A 27,413-nucleotide genomic window follows, 5' to 3' on the forward strand; every position below is an offset into this window, starting at 1 on the left:
ATTCGATAATCAAAGTACTGTCTCTTTAAAAAACTTTGACTTCGACACTTCGCCATCTTAAACCTGCCGAATTGCTATGTTAGCCTATGGGGACCTCCTAGAACCCATAGCCAACATTTGGCTACGTTTTTAGAAGTCGAAGTAAAATCGTTTGGTCGATGAAATCGTTCGATTCGAAGGATTTCATCGTACGATCGAACATTTGACTTCGACCGGAAACGGGCATATTCGATTAAAAAAAAACTTCGACATTCGAAGTCGAAGTAATCCAATTCGATGGTCGAATTTCAAAGTATTTTCCACTTCGAAATTCGACCCTTGATAAATCTGCCCCTTAACATACAAGATTGAAGACAGAAGATGAGGCCTGAACAGAGTCAACACGTGTACCAAAACATTACAAAGGGCCATTTGGATGAATATCAAATTCCACAAGACAGAACAAAGGGAATTAAATATTTTAGAGACCAAGTGGTATCGCTTTGTTTTTCTGAAGTTGCCGCATGAGGAAACTTCGGGGCAAAAACGAATCGATGCATATGCCAACAAGATGGCGATTCGGCGTGAAGTCATTTGGAGAGATTAGCAATAGAGAAGACAAAATTTTTCTGGTTTTTGGCATTTGGAGTTTAGTAAATAACCCCCTAAGATTCCTTGGTGAATTAATTTGGGTAGAGGGAAAAGTGGGTGGGACAGTTGACAGCTGCATTACTGTTTAGCCATTTAGCCAGACAAGTTTCCTTCTTGTCACTCTGTGTAAATAACTGTTGTCACATCTGATTCTGAAAATCCTGTAAACCCAAAAATTATTTATTATTATTATTATTTTTAAAAAGATATTCATTCTTTTCTGATATTTATACTGCTATTATTAGGTAGTTCCTTCTATGGATCTAGTCAGTAAGAGAGTAGAAACTGGTAGGGAAGGGGTCTTCGGGGGGCAGACATGGCACAGAATATTTTGTTATAACTGACAGCAAGTAAACATCTGCATTCAGCATTCTAACTACGCTGGACCAGTCAAAGCCTCTGTATGTCATTGCATTTCATTGCTGCTCACATCTGTGTGGTTAAAATCATGTTGGCTGGATTTTAATATGGGACCTACTGCTTTTTGGCTGCCTTCCGAACTCTGCTCGAAAGAAAACATCTGCTGGTTCCCAGCACTTATACAGCTTTGTTCTGATATTACTTGTATAAAATATGGTACAATTCCCCCAAACTAGGCCCCCACCCACAGCTGTTAAGTATTTACCATCAGGTGCAATCTGTTAGGCCCCTTGCTTGGGAGTTTATGGGTGAATCCTAATGATTATTTGTTTACTGGTCTTTCTTTTTCTTTGCCTGTAGACTCTAAACTAGAACTATTGTGAAAAATGAAAATTTTATATAAGCTTCAGCATACTGAAACAAGAAACTTTCTAAATACAATCAATTAAACATTCAGTATTGTTTCTGAAATAATCAAGTTTATTTTCACTATTCCTCTCTCAGGATCTGTTTCTCTTCATTCTGTCTTCATTCAGGAGTTGGGTGTCAGATGATTGATCTAATATATCTTATAGGGGGTCTTCTTTTGCCTAGAATATGTATTAGAGCCCACTCTATTAAAGGAGAACTAAACTCTAAAAATGAATGTGGCTAAAAATGCCATATTTTATTTTCTGAACTTGCACGAGGCTAAAGTTTCAGCTTGTCAATAGCAGCAATGATCCAGGACTTCAAACTTGTCACAGGGGGTCACCATCTTGGAAAGTGTCTGTGACACTCACATGCTCAGTGGGCTCTGAGCAGCTGTTGAGAAGCTAAGCTTAGGGCTCGTCACTAATTATCCAGCAGAAAATGAGGTTGGTCTGTAATATAAGCTGATGCTACAGGGCTGATTATTAAATTCTGATGCTAATTGCACTGTGTTCTGTGCTGCCATGTAGTAATTATCTGTATTAATTACTAATCAGCCTTATATTGTGACATTTCTATTCTATATGTACTGTATATTGTGAGTGGGTCCCTAAGCTCAGTAAGTGACAGCAGCACAGAGCATGTGCAGTGACTCAGCAGAAAAGAAGATGGGGAGCTACTGGGGCATCTTCAGAGACACAGATCTTTACTGCTAAAGGGCAGCCTTGGATGGGTACAGAAACACAAAACATAATGTACAACATTTCTACCTTCTTCTTTAGTTAGGGTTTAGTTCTCCTTTAAAATCCTCAGAAATCCTGTTAGTGCAATGTTTTATGTGTTATAACAGTTTTGCTAATGAAGGTGAATAGCCCTTAAGCTGTGAGTCTCAGTTCTCCCACGAAACCTGCTTATCTTAAATAGTTACAATTGTTTCTTTGCTTATCTTAAATTGTTACAAAAGTATCCAAGTGCAGCTGCTGGCTGTTTTGGGCTCTCTGCCAAAAGGCATCTTATTTTAATTACATTTCAGAAACTTTGTATCTTTTTCTCGAGTGCAGGAGATCAAAGAGAAAGTCAGGACATTTCAGTAAGAAACCAGGGACTGCAGGCTGAGCCTTGGATCCTTTCCTGGTCTTTGTCTTTCGGGAACAACTTTTCAAATACAAATAGGCAAATGAGATTCTCAACAGTTTATCAGTGCATATGTTCCTGAGAATAGTGGCAGCAATAAAGCACCATATTCCCCTCTGTATTTGTGGCATCACAGGGCCATTTGCACTAATTGTCACTTGCTCACACAACAAAACTGTCATCTCAGAGCCATGCTGTTCTTAAAATTGAAACAAATTCCCAGGCTTTCTAGATTTTTTTTTCCCAGTGTCCTCAAGCCATCTCTGTCTACACTTTAAACACAAGTGTTTTTTCCTCAAACATAGCAGAAATGTTTTAGTTTACAAAGCCCTGAACAAATAAATGGTGGGTCTCCAGAGAATAACAAAATCTGTTCATTGTCCTCCAGATTCAACTGCTCTACAACATGTGGGTTTAATCCTGACAGGGGGTAACAAACACATACAGTAATGACTTTCTTCTGTTGAGAACATATTAAACAGATAGTCCTTCCATACTCTTTAAAGGGATCCTGTCGTGGGAAAACATGTTTTTTTCAAAACACATCAGTTAATAGTGCTACTCCAGCAGAATTCTGCACTGAAATCCATTTCTCAAAAGAGCAAACAGATTTTTTTTATATTCAATTTTGAAATTTGACATGGGGCTAGACATTTTGTCAATTTCCCAGCTGCCCCAAGTCATGTGACTTGTGCCTGCACTTTAGGAGAGAAATGCTTTCTGGCAGGCTGCTGTTTTTCCTTCTCAATGTAACTGAATGCGTCTCAGTGAGACATGCGTTTTTACTATTGAGTGTTGTTCTTAGATCTACCAGGCAGCTGTTATCTTGTGTTAGGGAGCTGCTATCTGGTTACCTTCCCATTGTTCTTTTGTTTGGCTGCTGGGGAAGAAAAGGGAGGGGTAATATCACTCCAACTTGCAGTACAGCAGTAAAGAGTGATTGAAGTTTATCAGAGCACAAGTCACATGACTTGGGGCAGCTGGGAAATTGACAATATGTCTAGCCCCATGTCAGATTTCAAAATTGAATATAAAAAAATCTGTTTGCTCTTTTGAGAAATGGATTTCAGTGCAGAATTCTGCTGGAGCAACACTATTAACTGATTCATTTTGAAAAAATGTTATTTCCCCATGACAGTATCCCTTTAAAGTGACAGAATTTGCTTAAAGGAACAGTAACAAATTCAATAAAGAGATTGTTTATTTTAAATGACTATTTTCTAAAGCAAATCATGTACAAGTGAACATGATCATTCAGAGAGCAATTCTATCCAGAGTCTGGCTCTGCACCTCTCGTACTATATTGTACAGAGTATAGTATGAGCATGGCCCTGATATGGTGCTCCCTGTACTTCCCCTTGCCTTTCAAATGCCTTGTCAGACTTGGGGTATTAACAGATGCAGGAGGGAGAGGCATTGCCATTTGCTCTCACTCATTAAGCCCAACAGATAAGTATAATTGGACATCTTGGAGGTTAACTATTATTATTGGAGTCCTTTTTTTATGTAGCACTAATACAGTATATTCGGCACGCTCCACAGAGCTTACACATTGTTAACATAAGTGCCTGCCCTATGGTAGACGCCATGGTCAGTTTTATAAGAACCAATTAATCTGCTGTATGTTTTTGGAGTAAGGGAGGAAACCAGAGTACTCAAGGAAATCCATGTGAGAAGGGGGGGGACACACAAACTTGTTGCAAATAGTGTTGGAATCAAATCTAGAACCCCAACACTACAAGGCAGAATTTCAAACCATCGCACCACAGTGATGCCCATCTAGTGTTTCTTAAAGGAGAACTAAAGCCTAACTTAAGAAGTAGCTAGAAATGTTGTACATGATGTTTTGGGCTTCTGTATCAGCCCAGGGCAACCACAGCCCTTTAGCAGCAAAGATCTGTGTTTCCAAAGATGCCCCAGTAGCTCCCCATCTTCTTTTCTGCTGATTCACTGCACATGCTCTGTGCTGCTGTCACTTACTGAGCTTAGGGACCCACTCACAATATACAGTACACACAGAATAGAAATGTCACAATATAAGGCTGATTAGTAATAATACAGATAATTACTACATGGCAGCACAGAAACCAGTGCAATTAGCATCAGAATTTAATAATCAGCCCTGTAGCATCAGCTTATATTACAGGGGAAGCTCATTTTCTGCTGGATAATTAGTGACGAGCCCTAAGCTTAGCTTCTCAACAGCTGCTCAGAGCCCACTGAGCATGTGAGTGTCACAGACACTTTCCAAGATGGTGACCCCCTGTGACAAGTTTGAAGTCCTGGATCATTTCTGCTATTGACAAGCTGAAACTTTAGGCTGGTGCAATAAGTTCAGTATATAATATATGACATTTGTAGCCATATACATTTTTAGGTTTTAGTTTTCCTTTAAAAATAAAAAGACAAACAGGACAACTTTTTGCTTTTATTATCTGGAAGGGCTTTATTGGGGAACACTTTCCTACACTTGCAAATTATTCATTTTCAAGTGCATAGCTGTATTTAATAGAGTTTACAAATATTTGCTACATCAGACCCTCAGTCTGGATTATAACTACACAAGTCTTGGGGCAATGACAGACAGGGTGCTTTGTAGCCAATGGAAAATCTCAGGCAATTGCAAGAAAATGGCTTCTTCCTCGTTGTTGTGCTATTAACAGCATGTAAATTGTTTTACATGTGGCTATTCCAAGTATTTTCAAGTGCTTTGTAGACTGCGGGAGAGGAATGTCCCATTGGTGACAATGCTTCCCCTCTGTCATGGCCCTTAAACTAAATATGAGCCATTAGCAGCTGAGAAAACACAAAAGTAAAATATATGTGCAAAAGTTAATTTAGATTGAGTATCTCATTTCTACATAGTGGACCGGCAGAAACCAAATAGCAGAGCAGTCCCTTGTGTTAAGACATTACTACACTGAAACACTCGTTGGCCCATTAAAATTCTCAATTCTACAACATAACAATATTGAAACAAATTTACAAAGCATCAGTCAACTAAAGCCTCCAGTATCCAGGAATGTGACCAGATTCACCCCTCGACCCCTTAACAAACAAGCAACTGTTTTCACAGGGACCAAACCCAAAAAGCAAACAGGGATTCTGTAAATTCCAAACTGAATTCAGTAAGTACATGTAACAGAGGGCTACAGTGTGGCAAGATATTTAAAGACATAGGGCTACTTCAACATGTACAAGTCAGGTCCTTGATAGACTTTGCATTAGACTCTGCATTCTTGGCAGACCAGCAGTTAAAGGTGTTATTCACCTTTGAGTTCACTTTTATTATGATTTCGAGAGTGATGTCCCAAGACAATTTGCAATTGGTTTTATTATTTTAATTATCTGTGGTTTTTGCATTTATTATCTTTTTGTTCAGAAGCTCTCCAGTTTCAGCAATCTGGTTGCTTGGGTCCAAGTTATCCTAGCAACCATGGATTGATTTGAATTAGAGACTGGAATATAAATAGAAGAGGACCTGAATAGAAAGATAAGAAATCAAAAGTAGCAGTATAAATAAATGTGGAGCTTTACAGGGCATTTGTTTTTTAAATGGGGTCAGCGACTATTATATGAAAGTTGAAGGGAGTCATAAGACAGCAAATAATTTAAAAAAAAACAAATAATGAAGACCAATTGAAAAGTTGCTTAGAATTGGCCATTCTATAACATACTAAAAGTTAACTTAAAGGTGAACCACCCACTTTTAATGCACCCCCTTTAATACATTATTGGAGGAATGTAATAAAAGCCGCGAAGAGCAAAACAATTTGCACCAATAAGAATAGAAATCCACATCTCGCAATGTAATATTGTTTCTTCAACTGTTATTGCATTGCGAATTTTAATTGCGCGCTCTTAAGAAGTGCTTGAAGGTGTCGTAACATAACGGCTTTTTCAGTAAGAAGTTTTATTACATTGACTGCGCATTGGCGCAAACTCTACAATTCGCAAACGGTCTTCCACTGTCGGAAGTGGTCGCTAAACAGTTTCCGGGTTTGCAAAAGCTGTATTAGAATGCGCAAAGCAAAATTTGTTCGTGCAAAGGCACAACTTTTCGCATTACGAATAGTTTTTCTGTTACTGACTTTTATTACATTCCCCCGTATGTTACATATTGTTTTTTTTATGCACACCATATACCGTGCATGCAGTACTGTCCCACCATAGTATGAAATGTTTCAATAAAACTCTCTCTGGTTAAACAAAAGCTAACATTAAACCTTCCAGCTGTTGTAGATTATCACCCAGCATTCTCTCACCAGCTAAATTGATGGGGGTTGAAAAGAGTTGTAGTTTTACAACAGCTGGAAGCTTATCTATGACTAGCCATACATCTCTGCTCTTTCTTGGCAAAAGATACTAAATTAAAGAGATCCTGTCATCGGAAAACATGTTTTTTTCAAAACGCATCAGTTTATTAGTGCTGCTCCAGCAGAATTCTGCACTGAAATCCATTTTGCAAAAGAGAAAACAGATTTTTTTATATTCAATTTTAAAATCTGACATGGGGCTAGACATTTTGTCAATTTCTCAGCTGCCCCCAGTCATGTGACTTGTGCCTGCACTTTAGGAGAGAAATGCTTTCTAGCAGGCTGCTGTTTTTCCTTCTCAACGTAACTGAATGTGTCTCAGTGAGACATGGGTTTTTACTATTGAGTGTTGTTCTTAGATCTACCAGGCAGCTGTTATCTTGTGTTAAGGAGCTGTTATCTGGTTACCTTCCTATTGTTTTTTTGTTTGGCTGCTGGGGGGGAAAGGGAGGGGGGGTGATATCACTCCAACTTGCAGTACAGCAGTAAAGAGTGATTGACGTTTATCAGAGCACAAGTCACATGACTTGGGGCAGCTGGGAAATTGACAATATGTCTAGCCCCATGTCAGATTTCAAAATTGAATATAAAAAAATCTGTTTGCTCTTTTGAGAAATGGATTTCAGTGCAGAATTCTGCTGGAGCAGCACTATTAACTGATTCATTTTGAAAAAATTTTTTTTTCCCATGACAGTATCCCTTTAAGCAGAAAAAGACAGTGTTGCAAAGCTCTTGCATAAGTTTAAAAGCATAAGGGCCACTTTAGCACCCACAGCTATGCAACTTCCCATATTGCAGTAGACCCCATCGGAAATCCGGTTTCCTCCCTATTTTTCCTCAGCCTGTATTGTGATTGGGTGAGTTTTCCTCATCTGTTTGGATTCCATTCAAGAATTTTCATCTCCAGTTACTCACCTTATCAGACGATGCCGAGTGACGGGTCGCCTCTTCATAGGCTCCGACATTCTCCCAAGTCACAAGGAAGGCATGATTAGGAAAAAATGTCACTTCTGGGAAGCCCCTCCGGATCTCTCTGGCTGCCTGATTGAGAACTGGTTCGGAATTGTCCTGCCGATAAAAAATCTTTCCTTTGCCGTTGCTGGTGTCTATATCTGACAAGAATGGAGCAATCACTGGGAAGTCAGTAGGGAAGCCATCGTCCACATACTGAGTTTCTCTGGGGAAGTCCTGAGTGGAAATAATTCCATTGGTTCCTACCTGTAAATAAAGAAAAACACCAGTATTTAATATTTACAGTTGATTTAAACAATGCTTATTTATTTTATATAGCATGTTTCATAGGTTGCGACTTAGAGAGCAACATAATCACAAAACAAAATACACTTTAGTCTTACACTGCAAATCCCTTGAAACTGAACACATAAATAAACAGCAGCTTTATTCCCCTGCAATATGAGCAACACACCAACACATTCATAAATATAAATATATACACTGCCTCCAGTGGCAAACTGTCATTTGAATCTTAAAGGGATTCTGTCATGATTTTTATGATGTCGTTTTTATTTCTAAATTACACTGCAAATAATTCACTCTACAATATAAAATTTCATTCCTGAACCAGCAAATGTAATATTGGTGTGTAGGTGCATCTCAGGTCATTTTGCCTGGTCATGTGCTTTCAGAAAGAGCCTGTTCTTTAGGATGGAACTGCTTTCTGGCAGGCTCTTATTTCTCCTACTCAATGTAACTGAATGTGGCTCAGTGGGACCTGGATTTTTACTATTGAGTATTGTTCTTAGATCTACCAGGCAGCTGTTATCTTGTTTTAGGAAGCTGCAAGCTGGTTACCTTCCCATTGTTCTGTTGTTAGGCTGCTGGGGGGGAAAGAAGTGGGGTGATATCACTCCAACTTGCAGTACAGCAGTAAAAAGTAAAAGTCACATGACTGGGGGCAGCTGGGAAATTGACAATATGTCTAGTCCCATGTCAGATTTCAAAATTAAATATAAAAAAATCTGCTCTTTTGAGAAATGGATTTCAGTGCAGAATTCTGCTGAAGCAGCACTATTAACAGATGCTACCTACACCTTGCAATCTAATCTTGTCAATGGACAACCACACAGGTAATGGCTCAACATGGGCCAGCATGGGATTCTATATGATCTAAATGTTGACCCATGAAATTAATATTCTGATCTGGCCAACTGGATCTGCCTCTTGAGTGGTCCAATCAGGAACTAATCAGCTTGAAATAATGGGGATTTCCACCTAAAATTAGTTTTTTGATAGGGTAAATTAAAGCAACTTTACAATATACAGCCCCTTCGCCTGGATATCATATATATATATATATATATATATATATATATATATATATATATATATAGACAGCTCCACATTTTTTATTGTGAGTAATCCAGACTATTTCTAAGTATACTTTGAATTGAATTTCATGCTTAGCATACTAAGAAGCAAGCAATGGCAGAAAGCTTGGCTAGATCCCCCTAGAACTGTAACAAAGAAGCTACTGTTGCTGGTACTGTGCTCATGTGTGTAATAAAACATCACAATATTCCACACGCCAAAGCTGGGCCCCTCTAAATATTGCTTATTACAGTACAGCCAGTCAAACATAATCTAAGGATGTAGGTAATTTAGATCAGTAGCACTCAGGGGACACAGGTTTTTTTTCAGAAAGCTACTGCTATCTCTATAACATCTCCCCCAAGTATGAAAATGAGGCAGCTGACCGGGAATTTTAGGTATCCTGTACAAGAGGGATTTTAACCCAAACACTTCCTGCACATACTGGAAAAACATGGGGCTGCACAGAAAAGAGGAATTTGTGGAAAAAGCTTGCAAATGTAAGGCAGGTAGAATTACATCTATAAATAAGCTTTCACTGTCAGCAGGTCTAACAATTTTAGAAAATTAAATTATGCTTATAGAGGGATTTATTATTTTTTCCCAAAGCTCTAATCTCATTTCATAATTATGTTATAGAGGAAAGAATGATGAAATTATTGAGCCATATATTTATCCATTTATTTCCATATCTATAAAAGGAGTATGCAGTAACGGAACTAGTACTTCCCCGGCCCGTAAACCTGGCATCCCATCCACCCCCACCCAGCAGCCTAACAAAAGAACAATGGGAAGGTAACCAGATAGCAGCTCCCTAACACAAGATAACAGCTGCCTGGTAGATATAAGAACAACACTCAATAGAAAAATCCAGGTCCAACTGTGGCACATTCTGTTACATTGAGAAGAAACAACAGCTTGCCAGAAATACTTGAAAAAAATTTTGGAAAGTTAGTCCATTAGGTTATGATTCTTGCCGATCCCCTCACAGTCTCTCCACTGCCCAAAGAAGTCTTCAAATGCAAAAAATGGCATCATCGCCTATGGCAACAGAAATTTTCCTCTGGAAGCTCTGAGAATCAGCGAAATGTGTCAGGCAAAGGGGGACAGCACACAAAGTTGCAGGAAGGACCACGAGGTGAATCTAAAACAGTCGGCAAGATCACCCTTTGGGACATTACGGCAACTCCAATTGAACTGTATGCGACCTACCATAAGAGAAATGTGAGTGTAACTGTAAAAAAATACTTTTTAATACAACTGTATTACACTATATTTGGATTTTATTTCCATATTGGAGTCGGAAGAGTTGTGTGTATGTGGAGGGAGACCATTGTGAGGAGTCAGTATATAGGCCTTACCAAATCACCGGTCTCTAAGTAGGCATTTTGGCCAAACTGGTGAAGGTATTCTTGGACCAAGCACAGAAACATTTAATTGTCAGCACAAATCTGTAAACTTTGTCTTAAATTCCTATTGTGACTTTTTTAAGGGTGTGAAGTGGACACTCCTGATATAACCCTTTTAAACACTGGGTGATGCCCATGTAATTGAACATATTACACCATATAGTTTCTAATTTCTGTTGCCATAGGCGCTGATCCCATTTTTTGCATTTGGCGTTTGCCAGAAAGCAGTTCCATCCTAAAATGCTGGCTATTTCTGAACACATGATCTGGCAAAATGACCTGAGATGCGCCTACACACCAATATTACAACCAAAAAAAAAAAAATACACTTGCTGGTTCCGGAAAGAAATTTTATATTGTAGAATGAATTATTTGCAGTGTAATTTAGAAATAAAAACTACATCATAAATATCATGACAGAATCCCTTTAATAAGAGTGGCTGATGCACTGCTAACTGCCAATACTTACCATTTTTATTTCAGAAGTCCGTAGTTGGGAAAGACAGTATAATATATTCATACTGAGTCACACTACAAATTGCGGTTCATTGTTTTTTGACATCCTGTACTCCATCATCATATATTGTAAGTAATTCCATAAAAAATGTTGTATTAAATTAAAATCACTTATTTGAACTCTCCACAGTTCATATAGTCATATTTCATAATACACTGTGCAGCACTGTGGACATGGACCCATGGCACAACACAGGGAATTCTGGGTATTACATTGGGCACGGCTCTTCTGTACATGGTCTATACATATGACTACCACGTGCTTGGCTTGTCTGTCTTCTTAATCCATGAGAAGTGATGCAGCCGTGTTTGTTAGTGGCTCAAGCTGTGGTAAATAGTGCTAGTCTAATAAAAGACTCAAGTTTGTACCAGGTCTCCACGCCCATAGCAGACATTCAGTTCTTTGCTTTTAAACAGATGACCAGTAAATGCTACCCAATGGTCAATTACTATAGGTTTATAGAACTGGTGTATTATCTGCAGTAGGAATGCACCAAATCCAGGATTCGGCCTTTTTCAGCAGGATTCGGATTTGGTCAAATCCTTCTGCCAGGCCGAATCTGAATCCTAATTTGCATATGCAAATTACGGGCAGGAGGGAAATCACACGCCTTTTTTGGTCACAAAACAAGGTAGTAAACTGTTTCCCCTTCCCACCCCTAATTTGCATACGCAAATTAAGATTCAGATTCTGTTTGTTATTCACCGTTTTCTGGCGCATGCGCAATAGAGGCATTTGCTGGTACGGAGCTAATGTGCCTGAAAGTCACGAAGTTTCTGATTTCTTTTTTCGGAAACTTTGTGACTTTCAGACGCATGCGCAGTAGCTCCGTACCGGCAAATGCCTCTACTGCGCATGCACCAGAAAACACCTCTGAATCCAGGAAAAAGAGCGCTCAGGAGAAGATGGCTGCTGTGAACTCAGCAGGAGAGGACCTGCACGGCATACGTACGAACTTCACCTCAAGTGAGTGGCCCGGCTGTTTGTGTATTTTACTGCATATGGCCCTTGGTGAAAAAAGTTTGGACACCCCTGCTTTAGAACATACCTTAATAAACACAGAATATCTGCCAAGTAAGAAAAGTATGAAGATCTGGAGATGTAAACAATTGAAGCAATCACATATAGCATTTATTGCTAAATGTTACAAAGAATGGGGCTCTATGGTAAATGGAATTTGTGGATGCAATGTAAGTCCTGGGGCAAATTCCCTAAAGAGTGAATTTTCAACAACGAACGATCCGGTTCGCCACTTCTCCAGACGCAAATTCGTAGCCACTATACTAATTCACTCAAACGTGTAGTTGCGACTGGCAAAGTTTCGCTAACGTTAATTCATCAGCATGACCATTTCATGGCGATGTTTTGCTAGCTTTCTTATGTACCCCCGCTTATGTATAAGGTGGGTACATATAGGCTATATCAACGTCTTTATTAGAAATGTTGGTCCAAATGCTTGAAGCAGCTACTTTTTATTAGAAACGTCCAAGGAAGCAAAATAAAGACAAAAAAGATCCTGAGCCCACCCTAAAATAAATGTGGCATGCCCCTCAAATGGTTGGGAAAAAAAATCTTTAATAGTTAGGAGTTTTGAAGACAATCCCGCTTTAAAATATGAAAAAACGCCAGTGTGTTTTACAACTTTTATGACTTTCCGGCATACAGGATATGATGTCACTGACATAAGATTAAGGCGGATGTAGCATCATCTTATCAGTTCACCAGGTCTAAGGTAGCGAAGGAAACTCGACAAAAGAGGTAATATTCTGTAAAATTTGTAACTGTCGTTCGCCTGAGTGAAAATGCACCTGGCAATAGGGTGCAAAACTGCGCTAGCAACGGTCTCTTTCGCTAGAGAAGTGTCCTCTAGGCATGTTAGTTAATTGGCGATGACCCTGCGGATGAGATTTCTGGCGATTTTTTGATAGCGACGGCCACTTCACCCTTTAGTAAATCTGCCTCATGGTCCAATAAGACTCTTGAATGCTTCTGCTGGCAAGATTGGCACTTCTTGAACACCAGATCTGACTTTTTTTTTCTACAGATCAGATCTAACTTCCCAAACTGGGGTTATTGCTACATACTTGTTCTTGCTAAAACATTCAATCGTTGCTAGGGTCTGAGGATGAGACAAGACTGCAATTTGGATCTGTTTACATAGCTCACCCTGCAGCATGCCGTGTTTATTGTGTTACAAACTAGCTAAGCACACATCCTTTCTTCTGCGGGTGGGGGCAGCACAGGGCCCTGTGAAATTCCTCAGGAGATCCAGAGGTCACAGAAAAAGGAACAGGACAACAGGTAAGGTATGAATGGGTCAAATGATTAACACAACCCAATAAACTGGGACTGTGCTTAAAGGGGAACTCCACAAAAAATAACTTGAGCTTTTTGAAAAGTAAACATAATTTCAAGCAACTTTGCAATATACATAAATTAAAAAATATGCAGACTTTTTTTAATGGTTTCTGACAGTTCCCCAAGCCCAGCTCCCTGCTCTCCTGCTGATCTGTCTGACTACTTTGCTGAGCTGACTGACTACTGTTACTTTGTATCAACAGCCATCTGCCCATAGCCTGCATCCTCCAAACCCCACAATTCCCTGCACACGTGATTTCAATAAGGAACAGACTATCATAGTGCAATGCATTGTGGGTTATGTAGTTCCTGCATGCTGTCTATAAGCTGTGGAGAAGTTGTTACAATTTGTAACATCAGTGTTTTAGTCCCTCCTTCTCTGCCGGGATTTCAAATGATGCAGAAAGGGAAAAACTGTTAAAGAGCTGGATTTCAGCACAGAAAATGGCATTTATTCATAATTTTGAAGAAATATGTAACTGTGAATATTAGGGGTTTCTGTGTTATGTGGGCCTCTTTATCAAATTTTGGTTTGGAAGCCAGAGTTCCCCTTTAAGATGATTCAAATAAGTTCTTAGGCCTACTGATATGTTTGTCTAGCAAGCACCACGGAGAGATCCTCTTCCTGCTTCATCGGTTTTAAAATTTCCCAGGGCAGACGCATGCGCAGTAGAGCGAAATAGTCGGCTTTTTCTACTGCGCATGCACAACTGCAAGAATACCCGAAGAAGCTGGAAGAGAATCTCTCCATGTCGGTGCGGTTTTCTGCCGATAGGAGTGCCGGCCCGAGGTGTCATGTAAGTAAAAGTAGTCACTTGGGCTTAACCCCCAAGTGTAAAATGCTATTCCTTCTCCTTTAACCAACTGCCATGTACATTGGAAGATGTGTAGATCCCCCAGGAGGCAAGTTAAACAGACAACTGTGGTAACCAGAGAGCCAATTAATCAGGAGCTACAACTACAGTCAATCAAAATAATTCGTTAAAGTTGTGGTAGCAAGTTACACAGCCATTTGCTATCATTTATAATAAACAGATGGTCATAAAATAAACCTAGTATTTTCATATTATACTGATCCAGTCCAATATACTAGTTACTAAATTTGGAGCATAATGGAATGGTTTTCTTGTGATCCACTTATTCCACCACTTGGTTAAATCAGCACATAAGCTCAAACTTAGCACCCATTTGTATTTCTAAACTGCACATGATCCCCTTGCTTGACCAATCTGCCAAATATGTTAATATCAAGTGTGTGTGACAACTATTGATCAAAAAAATGGTTTTGTCCGTAAAAGTCTCACTCCATCTCCCCATTTACCAGGTCTTCTAGTTAGTCCCAACATCTACACCTACAGAACTGTACTTGCACAGACTGGCAACTCAAAGGAGTTTGGTGTGCAAAACAGACACAAGTGTAAAGGTGGCCATAGATGCAAAGATCCGCTCATTTGGCAACATCGCCAAAAGAGCGGATCTTTCCCCGATATGCCATTAACAAACATGGCTATATCGGGTGTAATCTGATTGTTTGGCCGTATAGCCGAACGATCCGATTATGATGTGCCCTGGGTTCCGGTGGTATCGGTCGGGTCAAAATCAAACCTGACCGATCGACCAAACGACCGATCTCCGCCGGACGAAAGATGTCGGCACATGCCACACACGATTGGAAAATCGTACGAATCCTCGATTTGTACGATAGGATCCATGTGTCTATGGCCACCTTAACAGAGAGCACCAGATGCTTTCAGGACCTGAATACAGAGGCACAGAAATCACAAGAGCAATTGTACAGCAGCCCAATGCTCAGCAACACAATTGTTTTTTATTTATACTATGAAGTAAATAATTAAAGTGTAGCTTCCTTGGTGCAAATAAAGTTGTAATGCACAAAAAGTGCTCAAACAGACTGTAAAGTACCAGGACACAGTTACCTATACCCTGAACCTCTACAGTCTTTTTGCGGGAATTAAAATAAACTAAAAAAACACGGCAGCACGCTATGGGCAGATTTAGCAAAATGTGAGATTGGGGCTCACCACAGGAAAAACTCCCTCACTTTTCATTCACGTCTATTCATTCCTCTGGGTTTTTTGAACGTTTATTTATCAAATGAGGAACTCTAACTTTCACCCATTGATAAATACAATTCTAAAAAATAAAACCCTTAGAAATGAATAGAAAGTGGGTGTGTTTCTGTTGAGGCTTAATTTCACACTTTAATAAATCTGCCCCTATATCTGATGTAATTTCTATTGCCTCTTTATCTTTAAAGCTCTGCTTGCACAAACCGTGCTAAATAAAAAAAAACACACATATACCGGTACATACATACATACACAATTTTCTCTCAGAACTTTACAGATTAATTTAAAGTGATACTGACACTAAAAAAAACTTATTTTCAAAATATTAATCTACATTAAAAGTTACCTATAGGTTCATGTTGTTTTTTGCTGATAGATCTGCTTTTGTAAGTAATTGTCACTTGAATTCCTAAACCTGACTGTTTTGCCAACCTGACTGTCCCTTCTTAACCTGTCAGTTAGTTTCTAATGCTAATGGACTCCTGCTGCACAAATATAGAACATGGGTATAAGAAAGGTAATATAAGAGCATCAGGCAAATACTGTTATGGCAAAATTATAAATAGCATTCAAAAACAATGTTATGATATAAAAAAAGGTTATTTTCTGATGTCAGTATCTCTTTAAGTACAGTGCAATTCGCCCATCAAATTGCAATTAAAGGGATACTGTCATGGGAAATTTTTTTTTTTAAAAAAATGAATCAGTTAATAGTGCTGCTCCAGCAGAATTGTGCACTGAAATCCATTTCTCAAAAGAGCAAACAGGCTTTTTTATATTCAATTTTGAAATCTGACATGGGGCTAGACATATTGTCAATTTCCCAGCTGCCCCAAGTCATGTGACTTGTGCTCTGATAAACTTCAATCACTCTTTACTGTTGTACTGCAAGTTGGAGTGAATTCACCCCCCTCCCTTTCCCCCCCAGCAGTCAAACAAAAGAACAATGGGAAGGTAACCAGATAACAGCTCCCTAACACAAGATAACAACTGCCTGGTAGATCTAAGAACACTCAATAGTAAAAACTAGGGATGCACCGAATCCACTATTTTGGATTTGGCCGAACCCCCGAATCCTTTGTGAAAGATTCGGCCAAATACCGAACCGAATTCCTAACCCTAATTTGCATATGCAAATTAGGAGTGGGAAATATTCTTTACTTCCTTGTTTTCTGACAAAAAGTCACGTGATTTCCCTCCCCACCCCTAATTTGCATATGCAAATTATGGTTCGGATTCGGTTCGGCCGGGCAGAAGGATTCGGCCGAATCCGAATCCTGCTAAAAAAGGCTGAATCCTGGCCGAATCCCGAACCGAATCCTGGATTTGGTGCATCCTTAGTAAAAACCCATGTCCCACTGAGACACATTCAGTTACATTGAGAAGGAAAAACAGCAGCCTGCCAGAAAGCATTTCTCGCCTAAAGTGCAGGCACAAGTCACATGACCAGGGGCAGCTGGGAAATTGACAAAATGTCTAGCCCCATGTCAAATTTCAAAATTGAATATAAAAAAATCGGTTTGCTCTTTTGAGAAATGGATTTAAGTGCAGGAGTCTGCTGGAGTAGCACTATTAACTGATGCGTTTTGAAAAAAAAAAACATGTTTTCTGATGACAGGATCCCTTTAAGTACAGTGCAATTTGCCCATCAAATTGCACTTAATGTGTAACACAATGTCTGAGGCACAGGGAAATAAAGTTCCTTTCCAATATGTCTAATGCCATCCAAGAAGCCACCACCTCCAAGCCAATACTTCAGTACAAACACTTCAGGGTTTCCAAGAACTAGAATAATTGTCTGTTTCCATAGCCGGTTAATACATGTGATTTAGCAGACAGAAGGACATTCTATTACTACATGCCATGATCTGACTGTAATCAATCACGTAAATGTGCTTCTGGTTTGCTAATGAGATGTAGAATGAATACAGAACTCTCGATACATTACTAGCGACCACACAATAAATCGGAGAATGTTTCAATTATATTCTCAAGTTAAGCAGAATTCCATGGCCAGTGTGAAATGTATAATTCTAAACATTGTAGTGGGGGAATGGGGGTTTATAATATGGATACCAAATCCAAATTTGCATATGCAAATTAGGGGTGGGAAGGGGAAAACATTTTTTACTTCCTTGTTTTGTGACAAAAAGTCCAGCGATTTCCCTCCCCATCCCTAATTTACATATGCAAATTAGGATCCGGTTCGGCCGGGCAGACGGATTCAGCCGAATCCTAATCCTGCTGAAAAAGGCTGGCCAAATCTCAAAACGAATCCTGGATTCGATGCATCCCTAGTTTATATACAAAAAGGGGTTGTTCACAATAAAGTTGTTTTCCGATAGATCACCAGAAATAATGACTTTTTCCAATGACTTTCTATTTTCTATGTGTCATCATTTTTCTAATATTGAAGTGTAAAGTGTCATTTTTCACCTTCTAAAGCAGCTCTGGGAGGGGGGTCGCCGACCCTGTAAACTGTTTTAAATGGATACATTTAGTTGATACATCTTTTATCTTTGTCCCTGCTGAGCAGAACCTCTTGGTTTCATTACAGGCAGCTGTTAGACTTGATACAATAGTTGCTGATACCCCAGAGATGCTGCTGAGAAATATATCAACTAATGCTGCAAAATCGTAACAGTCTAGAGTCTGAACCTGAATTACTGAGCTGTCAGACTCAAACACCAGAGACACGAACATTCAACGTTAAACTTAAATGGTAAAAACGGTAAAAAATAAATAATGGAAAGTAATTGAAAAAAGTCTTTATTTCTGGGAAAAAATCTGAAAACAACTGTACTGAAAAAAGTGTTTGGGAAGGCGAACAACCCGTTTAATTTCAAGTAAATTGGCAGTAAAGTAAGGGTTGGGGCAGACGGGTAGATTCGGAGAGATTTAGTCGCCTCTTCTGCGGGGCGACAATCTCCCCAAACTGCCTTCCGTCTGCTTCATTCAGGCAGGAGGAAGGCAGACGGAAGGCAGTTTTGGGAGATTGTCACCCCACAGAAGAGGCGATTAGTCGCCAGGCGACTAAATCTCCCCGAATCTGCCCCAACCCTAAAGATGCACAGGCTGGGAATGATTTAGCACTTACAATGAATGATAACCTGAACCAGGGTTACAATAAGCAAAGTAAGTTTGGGAAGTAAAGGGCATAAACATGTAATACTGATACTCTATGCCATAGAATGCAAGTGTCAGTTCTGCAGCAGCTGTGCCCACTGCCAGTGTGACTGGAATGAATGAATGGCTGGCAGCAGGAGAGGTGCCATACTTACATATAAATTGCTGAACTGGGCTTCATAGAAGAGAAGCGGTTGGGAGAGTTTCACCACCTCAGAAGTCTCATCGTCCCCCTCCTGCAGGAGAACATCTCCCTTCAGTTCCCCATAGGGGAAGAGCTCCTGGCGGGATATAGCAGCAGAGAAGGCCAGCAGGCAGTGCAAGGGCAGGAGCAGACGCACACTTCTGTCCCACATGGCGGTGAATGGCAGCAGCTGGACCCACATTCAAGGCAAGAGGATATGCACCGCGCCCCAGTGTGCTGAGCAGTTCTGACCAGGGAGCTTCCACATCCGACCCCAAGGCAGATCCCAAGGTGGGCGTGGCTGTCGCTGACCAATAGGCACGGGAGCGCGCGGTACACACAGTCGAATACAAGATCTCTGCTGCCTCTTCTCTTCTTGTCCATTTGATTGGAGGGGAACAGTTACTTGCTGCGCTACTGCTCGGATTGCACAGCTGCCGGGCACAGGGAAAGTGAGCTCATGGCAGCAGCTGTGAGGTGTTTGTTCTACACTAATGATAAATCAACGCAAGTGAGCCCGCGCAAATGGAAAAGTGACAAGGACACACTGGTTAGAAACTTAGACACTGGGCAAATTGGCCCATGGGCAGAAACCCGTGGCAACCAATCAAATTGCTGCATTTCTTGTTGTTTGAATTGCAGCTGGCTTTAAAAAGCTCATCACTGATTGGTTGCTATGGGTAACTGCCCATGGGCAAATTTGCCAGTGTTGATAAATGAGCCCGGGTGGGTGGTTGAGAAATGGCAATTTGTGAGTAAAGCTCTACAAAACAAAATATGCTGTCGTGTGTAGCTCTACATAAAGCACAAAAACATTAACCCCAACATGTAATAAAAAGCCCTATGATTGCCCAGGAGCAGTAACCCATAGCAACCAATAAGATGCTTGCTTTGGAACAGGTGACCAGTAAATGCTTCCTGCTGATTCGTTGCTATGGGTTACTCAGCGCCAATTCTAAAGCTCCCTATAGAAGCGACGATTCTTCTTGCCGAACGACCGATTTTAGGGAAGCCCGACCAATCCTTCGAAATTATCGAGCGGTTAGTGGGATTCGAACGATCGTATATCTTACGATTTTTCGGCCGACATCTGTCGGGAAATTGATCGGCCAGGTCAAAAAATCGGTCCCGCACCCCCTCAGGGCCCCCCAGCAGCTCACGCGCCACTGACTCTGGCGGAATTCCGGGCGTACGGAGGGGGTCGGGGGGCCCGCGCCAGGGCCCATCCCCCTTTAGTTACGTTACTGGCTCTTGCAATGCCGCCCCCCCTCTCTGCTTACCTGTCAGCAGGTCTGGACTGAGAATTAAAATAGGCCCTGGCATTTCAGGTACACAGAGGCCCAATAAGCCCCCACCAGCCCACTAAATAGTGACTTTCTATGGCACCTTATAGCAGCCCCTCTGGCATTTGCCAGAACCCACAGATTGCCAGTCCGGGCCTGCCTGTCAGGAGGGGATGCAGTAACACTAATGCGGAGAGCGCATTTGCACTCTCTCGCATTAGTAAAGTCAGATTTTCGGTTTAAAAAAAGGAAATTCGGCTCTTAAAGGTACCAGGAGCAGCTTTTTGCCGCCCCTGGAAACCTCTCAACTCGCCCCATTGGCGGCGCGCCCCTGGGGTTACTGCTCCTCGGCAAACTTAGTGCCATTAATTGTATAACCCCATAAGAGTCCAATGTAGATGGAAGAAATATATAAGTGGTCACATCCCGAAAGAAAAAAAAAACCCCAGTCCAAAGGGTTATTAATCGTTTTATAAAGTAAATAAACAGCAAAAAATGGGAAGAAATCCACTATTAGTGAAAAAGTAGCCAAAATAATTAAAAATTACAACATTTTTGTTAGAACATGCATAAGCCTAACGTGTTTTGTGCCAAAAATGGGCACTTAAGCTGGCCATAGACATGCAGATTTACCTTCATATAGGACGACTGATCGTTCGGTGCCATCTGATTAAATAAAGAAGTAAAAGAACAGATCAGCTGATCTGCCCCTGACGGCAATCATATGAAAGTTTATGTCGGACAAAAGCTGGTGACAGTCTCCCACTGATATCGTCAGATCGGCAATACATGCAGAGTTATTATTGGCAGCCGACAGAAATTTTCTTACCTGTCCGATCAACTGAACAACCATTCGCCATGGCACGAAAATTACGGGACACTCAACACACGGCACAAAAATCGTAGAAAACTGAGATTCGTACGACCAAATCTTTGCTTTACTCATAGGCTAAAGCTCTACAAGGAGAATATCCTCTCTCTCTGTAACAAGATGCATATATACACACTCATTTGTATATATTAACTGTCAATTTAAACCCCTTCAACTTGGCTGTTGCTTTTATTTTAACCCAAATTAACGATGCTACATACACTATGGGGCAACTTCCCCTCATCCCTTCCATTATAGCAGAGCAGAGAACTCCTATTGTAAGGCTAATGCACAGCAAGAAGGATCCCAGATTCCCATCTGATAAACTGCAAAGGGGGAAAATTGGTTCCACTGTCTCATTAAAAAGGTATCAGGGCTCAAAATATCTTCACGCCTGTAAAGGCATTCAAAATTTTTTATGAAAGGTACAGAGCAGTTCTGTAAGCAGGACCAACATCTGTTTGAACTTCCCTTTTTAACATTTTATCTTGTTGTGCTGCATTCTTCTCCCTAGTCATGTCAGATAATGATGGAGTAGTAACATTACATCTGAACTGCTGATCTGTAATAACTATATATATATATATATATCAAATACAATAGTCCTCTGCACTCAACCCATTATCAATATATTTAAGACAGAGACATTTTGTGCATACTGCTACTAAAAAATGCCTTACCCTTTAAACAAAACAGGGATTGTTTGTCCATATATTGCAATATATTTAAGATGGCCAACTACGTCAAAGTCATCCCATATCTGGCCAGTCCTACGCTCAATTTTCATCTGATTCATTAAGAATTCTATTGCTTTATTATCATTTTACAAAGGGACTAAGTTTTACCTGCAACTTACTTGCTGCTTTCAAAGTAAAACTCCCAAACTTGGCTGCCCTTTTATTAGACACCAGTGGGATCACCTGACTATAGTTATTATTCTCTGTAATAATAAAACAGTAGCTTGTACTTGATCCAAACTAAGATAATAATAATAAAATAAAATAATAATACAAAGATATAATTAATCCTTATTGAAACCAAAACCAGCCTATTGGGTTTATTTAATGTTTACATGATTTTTTAGTAGACTTAAGGTATGATGATCCGAATTACGGAAAGATCCATTATCCGGAACACCCCAGGTTCTGAGTATTCTGGATAACAGGTCCCCAACCTGTATACTGTATATATATATATATATATTGTAATATATAATAGGCAAGTTATAATAATCACTCATCATACAAATACAAGTATTATTTTGTTCTTTTTTATCCATTTTCCCAGAAAGACAGGAAGGAAGAAAAATTTGTTTAGCTTTGAGTTCCTTTTCCTTTGTGTCTTAGATTAGACCAAGACATTGCACCATATTGAGCTTATTTCTGGCATGTTTGTGTGCATGGGATTGTGAGTTATGCTTTCTAGAAGTACTGTTTCCTATCCTATTTTAGACTTTTATAGCCAGAGTAGCTATACTACTTAAAATAAATAAAATAAAGTTTATCTTCCCAGTTTTGGTTGATGTGTATGTCCATCCCAGCTCTCTCTTTGGGGAATGTGATATGTTTTGTTAGTGCATAAACCATTCGCAAACATCTTTGTGAACGTCAGCCGCCATGTTTGCTTCTTTTTTGACTGATTACAGACCTCAACGACTTCCTCGCAATGTTTGCAAACAATTGACTTTTGGGAAAATGTACAGTGTATGTAATAAAACGTGGCCAACACCATAAAATGAGATAATACAAAACTCTTTGATTTTTAGCTATAGTTCCTTTCAGAAGCAAATGGTGATTAGAACTTGCTTGCGTGAGTTTCCTTCAAGTACTCTGGTTTCCTCCCACGCTCCAAATACATGCAGGTTGATTGACTCCTGTTGAAATTTAACCTAGTGTGTGTGTGTGAAGGTGACAGGGACTTTAGATTGTAAGCTCCACTGGGACAGGAACTGATGTGAATCATGTAAAATCTCTGTAAAGCACTGTAGATTATGTGCATGCTCAATTAAAGGGGACCTGTCACCCAGACACAAAAAGCTGTATGATAAAAGTCCTTTTCAAATTAAACATGAAATCCAATTTCTATTTTTTATTAAAGCATTCATAGCTGTTGTAAGCTCATTTAAACATCTCAGCTGTCAATCAAATATTGTCTGCCACTCCTCTATGCCCTGGGCATAGAGGCGGGGCAGACAATTAATTTCCCTTTCCATTCAGCACTTCCTAGATGACACTGCTCTCCACATATTCCCTTGTTCTCTTCACCATTTAATTGTGTAACCAGGGCATCGGGATGGACATCAGGTCCCCCATTCTGGTGCACAAACAAGATTCTGAGATGACGCAAGGCTTGTCTTTGTACCGTATCCACAAAATGGCTCCTGCCTGCTTGTTATAATTTTGAAATCCCAGACTGAAGGAAGCAAGATTCAAATAATTTATATAGTGTAATTAAAGTTAATTTTGCTTGACTTATGTCATATAATAGGATTTTGAATAGTTTTTTTGGGTGAAGGGTCCTCTTTAATCATTCATTTTACACAGTGCTAGCACAGTGTTACTAATTATACACATTACTGTACATGTATATTTGTACAGATTCATGCACCATGACTAGGTACTATGTCTGCCACACAGAAAAATTACTAAAAAAAAAGTGCAATATTCTATCATCAAATATCAGTTGCCATGGAAGACTACCCAAATACTTATGTATTCTCTGGAGTTCAGTTTCTGAGATTGAATTTTACAATGGCAAGGAACTGTACATGTCTGTAACCCCCCCCCCCCCCCATTGTCTAAGTCCTAAGTGGATGTTTCCTCTCCGATCTGGGAAACATTCCAAAGGATAAGCATATCTCTGTTATGTGCAGTTTACCGAGCCCACTAGTATTTGGAACTTATGAGACTTGGGGATGTTTCCATAAAAACCATACAAAGAGTATCTTACATCACCTTTTAGACCTTTTAGGCCTTTGTATGTGGAAAAAAACCTCCTGATACTTTTTACAAGTATTGGGTTGAAAAAAATTGACAATGTAATTATTTCTAAAGGTAGATGACATAAGGGCAGAAAACATAGAACCCCTGGACACAAAAGCCCCCAAATGATTCCTGCTGCATATTCTGATTTATTTGGTTCAATGTCTTCTCCTTTGTTGGGTCCCATTAATGTAAGTTGGAAGGCATCCCCTTTACATTGGTTCATACAGTGGCTGTGTTGCTTCAACCAGGGGTCGGTGTGAATTTATTTCTTTGGTAGCTAGCAGTACGCAGCTTTCTCCAGGACAGCATTTATTGTTTTGTGATTTATTGGAGTTGGTCAAGTTTTATTCTTAAGACAAAAAATGAATATGAGCACAAACAGAGGTAAATAACAGAACAATGTTGAATGAGACAGTAGGTGACTGATCCCCAGGGCACAAGTGCTGGAGCACTAGAGCACAAGTGCACCCCATAGGGCAGGGATCCCCAACCTTTTGATCCCGTGAGCAACATTCATAAGTAAAAGGAGTCAGGGAGCAACACTAACATGAAAAATGTTCTTGGGATGCCAAATAAGTGTTGTGATTGTCCATTTGGTAGCCCCTATGTGGATTGTCAACCTACATGAGGCTCTGTTTGGCAGTACACCTGGTTTTTATACAACCAAAACTTGCCTCCAAATCAGTAATTCAAAAATAAGCACTTGGTAGGAGGCCACTGGGAGCAACATCCAAGGGGTTGGAGAGCAACATGTTGCTCACAAGCTTGTGGTTGGGGATCACTGCCTTAGGGGAATGCTGCATTCTGTGCCAGCCACCATATTAAAAATTTGGCACTGCAGACAGCAGTGTCAGTAGGTGCTGGCCATGGATAGGAAGTAATCAGCTCAACAAGTAGTTACATTACCCAACTGCAACAATGATAGGTTGAAAACTGAAACAGCACCACAAATAATAATTAAAATGCCTTTACTGCATAGTTTGGGTATTACAGCACTAATGTGGCCCTTTATCAAGCTGGCCAGCCCTGTCCTTACCACCTGCCATAGCTAGTGTAAGGACAGGGCCCGGTTTCAATTTGTACCCTCTGTACACTTCTTAACCATGTCTAAATGACGTGCAAGTATGGTGGCATGTTGGGGATACGTACCCCCTGCCCTTACCAATACCAATCTTAGTAAAGTAGTCAGGGCTGTATGTGTGGGGGAAACACCAGGCCCACATTCCTAAGTAGCCTGAAGTTGCCTCATAAGGAATTATCGGGCTACTACACATGGTGACTAGCATGACCCAACTAAAGGTGATTTGTCTGTGGGTGGCAAAACTTCCCATGTGCCATAGCCCTTAGATGGCAAGGTCTGAGCCTTTTCCAATGTCAAGACATACAGGTGATTTTCTAAACAACATTAATTAATAACTGGGATTTTAGATTTTTTTTATTGTATTGTTACTAGATATTAAAGATATTATATATTTTAATTGACAATGTAAAAAAAACAAAAAAGCTATTACATATGTTTAATAGTTTAGGGAAAATTAAACTTAAATTCTTACATATGTGTGGGAGCTACCATATTGTTTGTTTGAACAGAGGTTAACAAAGCTCCTAGCAGTTTCCCAAACAGCTGTTTTCCTCATTTGTTGCGTGCATTGTTCCCTGTAAGAAATTTAAAAAGGAATGTTCCCAATGATATCTTACGGACTGTTACAGGCACTAGAAATCAAATATGCACACACATTCCTAATCTATAAAATAAATGGACTCCATCCTAACATTTGTAAAGAAAATTTCGTTTTATCTTTCTAGTTATCATTCTGTTCAACTATCTCTTATATTGACTTCCGAGGGCACCAATGGCAGTAATTACAGGAGCAGACAAAAGAGAACTTTAAATTATTTAAACAGGCAGTATACCATTTATTGAAAATGAGTTCCAGCTTGTGCTGGAAAGGCATGCAGGGAATTAAAGCTATTTCATGTTTGATCCTTGCAAGGTAGTTCATTAGCTTCATTTTTTGTTGTGACTGTTTTGCAAGCTTCAGTTGAGGTAACAATGATTTGGTCTGTTTGTTTTGTCCTTTTTTTTTCTATGTATAATCTTGTATATTCCTTTACTCCTATATTTAAAAAAAAAACAAAAATGTTAATTTACCCAAGCTATATAAGACCAATTGCAAGATGTCTTTGAATGACATGAGTGTCAATTAGCCCTTTAGTGAATTAGCCGTTTGTCTTCAAGTGACTGACATTGCACTAAACATTTGTAACTATTGTATTTCCAAAACAATTCCTTAATCACAATTGCATGGTTCCAACACAGCTTATGTCCAAATAGATGGCAGGATCATATTACTATTATACCAGTCTGTAGTAACAATAGAAGCCTTTGTCTATGCTAACTTGCAGAATTAAATATATATATATATTTTTTTGTATGTTCCTGGAATGTTCCAGTAAATGTGTTAATAAAATAGGGAGGGTTCAGAAGGAATGCTGGACAGAAAGTGTAAATTCCAGTAGGAGAGGAACAGATGTTCCCCCTATGATATAACACTACTTACTTTATGTTCTGCTCCATAAAGAACTCATCTGAACTATGTAGTTATAGTAACATACTCACAAAAAGTAGTTCATGTAAGTTCCTCACTGTCCCCAACATAGTTCTTCTTGCAGGTAAGTCCAAATCTTACCTTGATTGCAGGGTTGCCACCTTTGGTTGGTAAAATACTGGTCAGGTGGCAACCCCCCTTTTTATTTCTTGAAATGGCATCTGGAGGGTGCGCTGAACTTTAGGGTGTAGCCGCATGAGACAAACTATGACTTTAAGGCAAATTAAATCTTTACGGAGGATGTATTTGAAAAGATAATATGCATCTATGTTTTATATAAATTGGTGAGAGGTGGGACAAAAGATGATTTTATAAGTAAACAAGTTTGGCAAATAACTAGTCACTGCCCTAAAATGTGGGACAAAAGTAAATATTTTAGGACTGGAGAATATTCTAAATATTCTCATGTAGGGCAGGCAGTGAAACATGATTGAGTTCCATTTAGAGATGCAAGAAAAGGCATTTTTATTATGTGACCTTTTTCTACATAAGTAATTGTTCAATATGAAAGAGTTTCCTAATATGGAGTAAGTATTGAGAAACTGGAAAGCCATGCCTAGACAAACTCACATTGCAGCTACAGAATTCCCAGTAGGTTACAAGCCTTTACAAATGAATGTATTACTTTGAGATGAAATAATAGTAATTTGATCTCACTAATACCACAGTAATAACAATAAAATCGTTTTCTCAGTGTCAGCAATAAAAGGTTCCACAGATTTCTGAGTTGGAAAACTGTAGGAGTTGCATATCTTTCAGTTGGTGGGGCATCAGTTTCACAGGGCTGCTATGTGCAAAGAAAT

At 39.6% G+C, this 27,413-nt stretch overlaps 1 protein-coding gene across 1 annotated transcript in view; it reads right to left on the reverse strand.

The window, feature by feature from the left end:
• The window catches only part of nid2.S (nidogen 2 S homeolog), a 58,525-nt gene extending 39,383 nt beyond the window's left edge, over positions 1-19,142 (reverse strand). The window contains exons 1-2 of the mRNA XM_018232348.2: positions 18,835-19,142; positions 7,767-8,069 (exon numbers count right to left, since the gene is read on the reverse strand). Coding sequence (XP_018087837.1) covers positions 7,767-8,069; positions 18,835-19,065 — 534 coding nt within the window. The 5' untranslated portion in view covers positions 19,066-19,142. The remainder of the gene's footprint in view (positions 1-7,766; positions 8,070-18,834) is intronic.
• Positions 19,143-27,413: the final 8,271 nt, after the last annotated feature.

This window comes from Xenopus laevis, chromosome 8S (assembly GCF_017654675.1).
Source record: "Xenopus laevis strain J_2021 chromosome 8S, Xenopus_laevis_v10.1, whole genome shotgun sequence".
In the NCBI taxonomy this organism is placed as follows: Eukaryota; Metazoa; Chordata; class Amphibia; order Anura; family Pipidae; genus Xenopus; species Xenopus laevis.